This window comes from Martes martes (genome assembly GCF_963455335.1).
Source record: "Martes martes genome assembly, chromosome: 6".
Lineage (NCBI taxonomy): Eukaryota > Metazoa > Chordata > Mammalia > Carnivora > Mustelidae > Martes > Martes martes.
Window position 1 is genome coordinate 68,189,796 of NC_137893.1, and position 9,272 is coordinate 68,199,067.

At 35.0% G+C, this 9,272-nt stretch overlaps 1 protein-coding gene across 1 annotated transcript; it reads left to right on the forward strand.

Annotated features, from left to right (window-relative positions):
• Window positions 1-7,785: 7,785 nt before the first annotated feature.
• Window positions 7,786-8,766, forward strand: LOC308345161 (trace amine-associated receptor 2; the record flags this gene model as incomplete). Its single annotated transcript, XM_080807115.1, has 1 exon — window positions 7,786-8,766. Exon 1 carries the CDS (start codon window positions 7,846-7,848, stop codon window positions 8,764-8,766), a length of 921 nt encoding a protein of 306 aa, XP_080663241.1. The 5' UTR covers window positions 7,786-7,845.
• Window positions 8,767-9,272: the final 506 nt, after the last annotated feature.

Below are 9,272 nucleotides of genomic sequence, written 5' to 3' on the forward strand. Positions count from 1 at the left end.
AGGGCTTGCTATTAAAACCATCTGGACATGAAGTTTTCTTTATGAGAACATTTCAAATTATTCATTTTAATGTCCCCAGACTAAGCACAGATGTTTCTGCTTTAATGTAATGTGTGGGTATCAGAGAAGCCAATGTTATTAAAACAGTGCTCTATGAATGAATAATAGAGCTAATGGGGGAAATAGGATTACTGGCAGACCACCCAAGCCCCATGTAGCACTGTACCTGGGACCTAAAAAGCAATAATAATCCTAACAAAAACATGAGTAGAGGAAATTTCCACTGGAATTTGCACTCAGCTTCTCAGTGAATTTCTTTGATGGGCTTCTGCTTGTGCCTATGATTTCTGGATGTGTGAATGCATTTGCTTCCAATAGAGAATAGTTTAATGACAAAATAAATATTAAAAATCTAACCTCTGAAAATGCATGCCATTGATCATTAATTTAAAAAAAACACAAAAACAAAAAACAAAAAAATTAGCATTGGAGGAAACACGTCTACTGTCTTTTCACATGTACTTTTGACTTCCCCAGAGAGATTCCTGATGCCACCATTTTCAAAACCACCAAAGAAGCTACTGCTTCTGCTTCAGCAAGATCCTTAAGACCTATATATATAGAGAGAGGATATATGTATATTCTCTCTCTCTCTCTCTCTCTCTCTATATATATATATATATATCTACTGCTAGGGTTCTTTTTTCAATTGTAAGGAAGTCTGTCATAATTACTTCAAAACATTAATGTGTTGGGAAAGATCACAGGAGAATCAACATATAATTCTGAATTATACTGACATCATCCTACTATGGATCAATTGGAGATGAGCTAATTTATAGTATGGAAGCACACACTGTCCAACAGACTGTCTCTCATTTCTCATTGAGTCAGTTTCTATGAACTATATTTTCCTAGGAATTTCTAGGGTTTTCCATTGTTTTGGTATAAAGTTGTTCATAGTATCTTATTATGTTTTTAATATTTGCTGAATATGTAGTTACACATATTCATATGCTTTTTAATTTCTAATATTGTTTATTTTTTTCTTTCTCTTTTTCTCTAAAATATCTAGGCTTTATTTAACCTTTTTATCTTATGTTGGTTTCCTGAGTCAATTATTGCTCTTATTTTATTATTTTTTCCTTCTTTTTCTTTGGGTATTCCATTGCTCTTTTTCTAACTTCTAAATTTGGATGATTATTTAGCTAATTTTCAGTCTTTCTTCTTTTCCAATATAAGCATTTAAGGAAAAATTATCTTTTTCAGTTTTATTTTTAGATGACTCTTTCAAGCCTTAATACATTTTTTAATTGCCTAGTTCAAAGTAAGTTCCAATTTTAATGTGTGATTCTTTTTTTTAGTCAATGGGTGATTTCAAAGTATGTTTTTAATATCCCAAGATAAGGGATTTTTTTCTAGTTAGCTTTTTATTTACTTCTAGCTTAATTGCTCTGTGCTTAGACAAACCTGATGTACATCATGTCAGTCCCTGGAAATTAATTGAGACTTTACTTTATATCCCAATATTTTATCTGTTTTTATAAATGTTTTGTGTATACCCTAGAAGACTGTATGTTCTGCAGTTGTTTTGTTGTGCCTTACCTATTTTCATTAGGTCTAGCTTATCTAAAAATCTTACTGATATTTGGTACTTATTCTTTCAATTATTGATAAATATATGTTAAAATCTGCCACAAGTGTTGTGGACTTTGTCTAATTTTCCGTGTAGTTGGTCAGTTTTTCTCTTTATAGATTCTATATAGTAGACTATGATTAAATTTAGACACATTACATCATCTTGGCAAACTGAATTTCTTTCATTTTGTATCCTTTTCACTAGTAATGCTTTTTGCCTTAACATATATATTGTCTGATATTAACATGACTATACAAGTTTTCTTTTGATTATATTTGTTTGGAATTTTTTTCATTTTCAAAATGTCTGCATCCTGGTTTTAGATTCTTCTCTTTAAAACAGCTTATAGTTGAGCTTTTTTCTATCAAATCTGATACTCTCTTTTAAGAAGGAGAGTTATAGAAGACAAGATCAGATAGATAGCTGGAATGGCTAATATTAGAGCTTTGAATGTTATTTCAAGAAGAGAAGCCATTGGAGAGTATTGAGCATGATCATATCACACATTTCTCCTTTCATGCCTTTCTCATTTCTTTCCCCCCCTCCCTTCCTCCATTCCTTCCTTCTTTGCTGGCTTCCTTCCTTCCTTCTCTTTTTTTGTAGTACAAAAATTCTTTGTTTAAAATCTTCTCTATTAGTATGTATTTGTGGTGGGAAAGGATAAAGGTAAAGATAAAGTGGAAACAGAATATAGTAGCATAGGATAAACTGAAAATCTCAATACGAAGTATTTGAGTGACAAGGAAAGTTGCCATGATAAATGAGTGCTTTAGTAATCCAGAGAAGATGTCATTATCAGACTAAAGTAAACATAATTCTATTTTTTGCAGATTAAAAGAGCTAAGATATATTTTAAAAAATCTTTAATGTGAATTACATTTTCAGAAACAGTAAGAAACACTTTAAGCATAGTCTCAGTGATTTGATTGGGCAATAAACTGTGATATTTATTTTCTAGAAGGAAACATGTACTATCCTAAAATGTCTAGTGTTTTGTGTCTGAATTAAAGACTAGAAGAAAGGAGTTCCTAAAACGTTTTGAGCCATATCATCTCCATAAAACTTTTTCAGTGTCATAAGACATGTGAATTTTGTTTTAAAATCAGCTTCATCATTTTGTAATAGTACCTTAATCAACATTGTTCTAGAGGTCTTAGCACAATACATTAAGAATAAGAAATTAAAAGCCTAAAGTATTGAAAAGGAGGAAATAAAACTACAATTATTTATATATAGTATGATTAATCACATAGAAAATCCAAAAAATCTACAGGGAAATTTTTCAAATAATAAGAGAATTCAGCAAGTTGCCCCATTCTTCCAGATCTAAGAGAGTTGATGAAATTTGTTCTTTTGGTCACTTTTATGTGGAAAAAAAAGAAAAAGAAAAAGAAGAAAAATGGATGGTATAGACTCTTCTCAGTGACTGGAATGTGAGACAAATGTGGACTGTGATAATCTTGGATTTTCCTAAAGAGATGCAGGACACATGTCCTTTTTCTACTGGAGACCCTGGTCCCATCCCTGTTCAGTTGGGATCAGATTCCTTGGGGCCACCTGTTATGAACACAACAGTTCAGATTTGCTTTTACTGTCATTATGGGATAGCAGACTTCGAGACCTCAGGTCAGGTGATGACAACTTAGGTAAGCAGACACTCCTGAGAGGATGGGAGAGTGCTTTAAGCTTATTAAACTGTTCAACTTTAGAGCAGCAAGGGTTTGTTTTTTGCTTCCCCTCCCCACCATAAAATTTTCAGCCCCAGTTCCCTCAAGACTAATTGAAAGTTCTAGAAGAGCATAAGTCACATAGTTCAGGTCTTCTAGTTCCATATAAAAGAAACAAGGCAATAAAATTCCTTCTGGAAGGAATTTCATTAACAATGGCATCTTCTGCTGTACAACAGGTATGTGGAAAAGGGATTAAGGATGGACCTGGGTTTTCTCTTTCTTGAGGTTTTGTTAAGAAGTAAATTGTCACTCTAATTGTGTTAAATCATTACACATGACTTGATTCTTCTGTTTTGCATTTTTGTCAGGTACAAAGAGTATGTATAGGAATGTGAAAGATGGTGGGTGCAGGATTTAATACGAATTTGTAATAAAAGGCTGAGTCAGTCTATTATGTGACTAGGATAATGTGTTGCCTTTTGGAAGTGCAGCAAGTTTCTTGGAAAGAAGATATGGAATCCTAGAAAGTGTTACCTCTTCACAAGTGGCTGAGTAAATTATCACTGGTGTTCACCTAAGTGTAGAGAGAGTTAAGACAGAGCTAGGATTTTACACACAATCCTATTCCTTTCCTTTCTTAGGAACAGTATTTTCTAGTCAAATGTATTCTTGAGTGGTGTTCATCCCAACAAGGAAGAAAGATGAGAATAAAATCACATTGATAGTGTTCTTTGCATATCAGGCATTGTGCTAAGGCTGTTCATATGTGTTATTTAATATGTTATGATTCATTAACATGGAATATTTGAGAGAAATTGAAAAACTGAAAGAAACTAAAAGCTTGAGTAGGGGCAGAATAATTCCAGAAAGGTATAAAGAATGATTAGCAGGAAGAAGAACTTTGTAGTCTGTTGAAAGTTTAAAAAATGGTTGCTAAAGCAAAGGGATTTTTACTATTTACTGTATTTACCACATTTAATAAAGTACAGACAAATGAGATTGAGGGTGCTTTGGTGGCTCAGTCAGTTAAGTATCTGCCTTCGGCTCAGGTCGTAATCATAGGGTCCTGAGATTGAATCCTGCATAGGGTTCCCTGCTTCTCAGGGAGTCTACTTTCCCTCTGCCTCTCTCTCTGGGTCTCTCATGAATAAATAAATAAAATCTTTAAAAAGAAAAAGAGAAAAATGAAATTGCATTAGAAAAATCAGAAAATTCCTTATTATTGTGGTCATGGACCTGCAATTTAATCACTTTCCTGGGGAATGTAGAAAATATTTTTATTTTTAACAATTTAGTAGAATACAGTTTAGATTTGGTATTTATTTATTATTCATGAATGGGCAAGCAATTCTTTATGTTCTGGATCTTTAAATTTTGTGCTTCTTATAGATAGAGCAATAATGGAGAAAAGACCAGTCTTTAATTCTCTTGCCATCCGTGTACCTATATGTGCTTATATTAGTAGTTTTTTAAAAAAAAATTTTAGTGTCACTAGAAGAATATGGCTTTGAAAGTATTGTTTTATGTCTTAGCATTCACAGATAATCACTGTGGAAGATGTGAAAGATATGGCCATCCAAATGTTTAAATTGATGATGGATGTCACATTACCCCAGAGAGGACAGTGATGCTTACAGGGAGGTTACTCAAAAGTCTTGTTTGGTGAAGTCACCAAATAGTCATCTGCTGTGTCCCTTCCTGCTCTATGGCAGGGGTTCGAGGAAGACATATTCTAATGTATGCATCATGCTATGTGTTTCAAAGAACTTTATTATAGTTCTTAGAGTTGATTGGCTAATTAAGTTTCCAGAATACTACATGGAAGGAAGGTCAGTTCTGTGCTCTATGATTTGAAGCTTAGAAGGATTGAGTATGACTTTCCAAACATGGACTGTAGGATGATTATTATATCAAAGTCACTAAGCCAGGATCACAAAGAAGTTTGCAATTAAATCCACATATAATTTAAGGGGTCAACTGTCCTGCATTTTCTAATTTGTAAAGACATATGAGTTCCTATGTTCATTGCAGCATTATTTACAATAGCTAAAAGGTGAAAGCAACCTAAATGTCCATCGATAGATGAATGGATAAAGAAGATGTGGTATATATACCTATATTGAAATATTATTCATCCACAAAAAAGAGTGAATCTTGCCATTTGCAACAAAATGGCTAGACCCTGAGGGTATTATGCTAAGTGAAATGAGTTGGACAGAGCAAGACAAGTACCATATGATTTCATTTATATGTGGAATGTAAAAAACAAAAACACCCCAAAATGAAAAAAAAAAAACACCCCAAACAAAACAGAATATATGAACAAAACAGAAATAGACTCATAGATGCAGAGAATAACCTGATGGTTACCAGAAGGCAGAAGGGTGGGGATGGACAAAATAGGTGAATAGAATTAAGAAGTACCATCTTCCTGTCAAAAAATAAGTAAGACTTGGGGATATAATAATGGACAGCATAGGAAATATAGTCAACAATATTGTAACAACTTTGCTTGGTGACAGATGATAACTAGACTTATTGTAGTGACCATTTTGTAATGCATATAAATATCAAATCACTATGTTGAACACCTGAAATGAATACAATGTTGAATACCAATTATTGAACAAAAAGAAGAATCAGTTGGAGAAAGCTTTTAATTTCAAGTCTGCACTCATTCTCCTGCAGCTATCCTAAGTGCTTTATTTATTTTTCTCTCTTTTAAATTACTGCTTAAATTTGAGAACAAAATGGGAAAGTTCCTTGGTTACATGATGGCTAAGACCACTGGCTTGAGGGGCAACAGTGAAACTAGAAACCCACCCTCCTCCCACTCTATCCTCTCCTCAACCCCCTATTTTCTCTGTGTTGTTTCAGAGACCCTTAGAATGAAGGTCTCCGAACAACCTCATGTCCCTTTTTCACGTTTTCTTCTGCTTGGAACAGGCTTTCTCTCTTCTGTTTTAAATCCCACTCACCTATTGAGAACCAGATGGAAAGTCTCACTATCACTGGATCATTCTTGTCTACCCCAGCCTGAAATTCTCTTGTCCACTTTTTAGCTTTGCACATTTTGCCTCGACCCCTCTTAGGTCAGTTAATCTCCATAGTTGTTGTTGTTGTTGTTTAATCTATAGCGCAGAATCATTTATGTTTTAAGTGTTGATGTGTTTTGCTCATCTCCTGTTTTGTAGACTCTCTGAAGCCAGGGACTAGTGATCTAATGCTTTCCTGTTCTTTCATTGTGTCTCGTGTGTTGTGGGCACTCAATAAACAGGTATTGATCAGTGTGTGATGGTGCTCACAGGGGCTGAGAATCTACTGGTTTGTCTATTAGTAAGTAGTCATGTCTGATATTTATGAAGTCCTTGATGGCCAAAGACTCTACAGTATTAACAGTTAATACTTTGTATTAGATAGTGTTTTTTTCTCTCAATGTACTTTAAGAAAGGAAAGTCATCCTAATTATTGAACACATTTCCTTTCAAATATACATGTAAAATGGCATCATGCAGATTTTTATATGCAGAATGAAGATAAGAGACCAACACAAGAAGGGAGTGGAGATGGCTTGTTGTCTTAATGCTCACTTTCCATCTGCTCCTAGCTCTCTATGTGACCCACACACTGAAACACCAGGCTTTTATTTTTGCCTGCTGTGCATTGCCCAAGGCTCTGAGGGGAAGCACCATGGAGTGCTTTCTCTTCATAAAGAACTGAAGGTGGTCCAACTTTGGTCTCTGCCCATGTCTGATTGAGCTTCTCTGGCTGGTGAGATGCTTGTCAAGTCTCCATGACTGGCTGAAGTTGTTCTAATAGATCATTAGATATCTTTAAATGACTCTTTCCCTTCCAAGCAACCTTGGCATGAACAAAATCAAAACACAATGAAAATAACACAACACATGAATAAAACAATTTTCAAATGATAATAAACTCCTGGTCACACAAGGCAGTAGACCTGAATCAAATAAGATCTAATTATTTGTTCAATACTTATTTGAGGAAGAAGTGAATGTATTGTCTGATACATATCTAATCTTTTTATGAACATAAAGAACATCGGTTATAATGAATTAGGTAATGAACTTGTTGCTTCTTCTCTCCCCCTTCGTCTCTCCTTCCAGTTTTCTCTTTCTCTTTCTCTTCTTTTTCTTTTTTTAAAATTTCTGGCCCTGGCATAAAGTAAGACCTTACTAAATGTTGGTGGTATAATTTGTATCTGAAAATGTATAAAGTAAATAATGATCATTTAAGCTCAGTTTAAAAATTCTATGAAGTTCCAAATAAAGGTTAGGATAAATAAATGAGAAAGATCATAACTAATACTTTAGGGTAAATTAAGTATTTTCCTTGAGTCTTCGATATTTTTCTTGAGTTTTTCTACAAAAACTTACCTAAATTATAGAATGTTTTATGTATTGCCTGACAAAATTTCATGTGTTCTTGATTTTTCTGAAGGAAATATTGGATTGCTCTGGTTATGGAAATGGATCTTGCCCAGAAAATCAAAGATCACTGGGTGTCCGAGCAGCTATGTATTCATTTATGGCAGGAGCCATATTCATCACGGTGTTTGGCAATCTTGCCATGATCATTTCCATCTCCTACTTCAAGCAGCTTCACACACCAACCAACTTCCTCATCCTCTCCATGGCAGTCACTGATTTCCTCCTGGGGCTCACCATCATGCCTTACAGTATGGTGAGATCAGTGGAGACTTGCTGGTATTTTGGGCTTACATTTTGCAAGATTCATTATAGTTTTGACCTAATGCTTAGCATAACGTCCATTTTCCATCTTTGCTCAGTGGCCATTGATAGATTTTATGCTATCTGTTACCCTTTACGTTATTCCACAAAAATAACGATTCCCCTCATTAAGCGGTTGCTTCTTCTCTGTTGGTCTGTCCCTGGAGCATTTGCTTTCGGGGTGGTCTTCTCTGAGGCCTATGCTGATGGGATAGAAGGCTATAACATCTTGGTGGCTTGTTCCAGTTCCTGTCCAGTGATGTTCAATAAGCTCTGGGGGACCACCTTGTTTATGGCGGGTTTCTTCACTCCAGGGTCTGTGATGGTGGGGATTTATGGCAAGATTTTTGCAGTGTCGAGAAAACATGCTCGTGCAATCAATAATTTGCCAGAAAATCAAAATAACCAAATGAGGAAAGACAAAAAAGCTGCCAAAACTTTAGGAATAGTGATGGGTGTTTTCTTATTATGTTGGTTTCCCTGCTTCTTCACGATTTTATTGGATCCCTTTTTGGACTTCTCTACTCCTGTGGTTTTGTTTGATGCTTTGACATGGTTTGGCTATTTTAACTCCACGTGTAATCCCTTAATATATGGTTTCTTCTATCCCTGGTTTCGCCGAGCACTGAAGTACATTTTACTAGGGAAAATTTGCAGCTCACATTTCCATAATACTAATTTGTTTACTCAAAAAGAAACTGAATAGACTTCTTCTATAGGAGTGAATTGAAGCAAAAGGACTGGAACTTAGAAGAATAAAGTCACTTAAAATGTGTGTGTGTGTGTGTGGGCATGGCCCATGTGCACAGGTGTGTGCACACTTTTGGCTATCATGGCAAGCTTTTCATTTCTAAGACTTGAGGGGAAAAAAAAGAATCTTTTCAGAGTACTTGATATATCCACTACTTCTACATAGGTAGGAAGAAGAAGAAGAAGAAGAAGAAGAAGAAGAAGAAGAAGAAGAAAAAGAAGAAGAAGGGAAAGAGAGAAACAAACAAACAAACCAACAAAGGAAAAGAGGAAAAGTCGGGAATGGTGTGAGGAGAACACACAGGACTTTTACCCCATTTGGAAGGGATCAGGGCACAAACAGACCTTGAGGGTGCTGCTCCCTTTTACTACCACCAATACTTTGTGTGGTATTTCCATTCACTTTTTGTTCCTCAGCATCCAAACAGATGTATTTTGAAACATCAACAACTAATAATTATA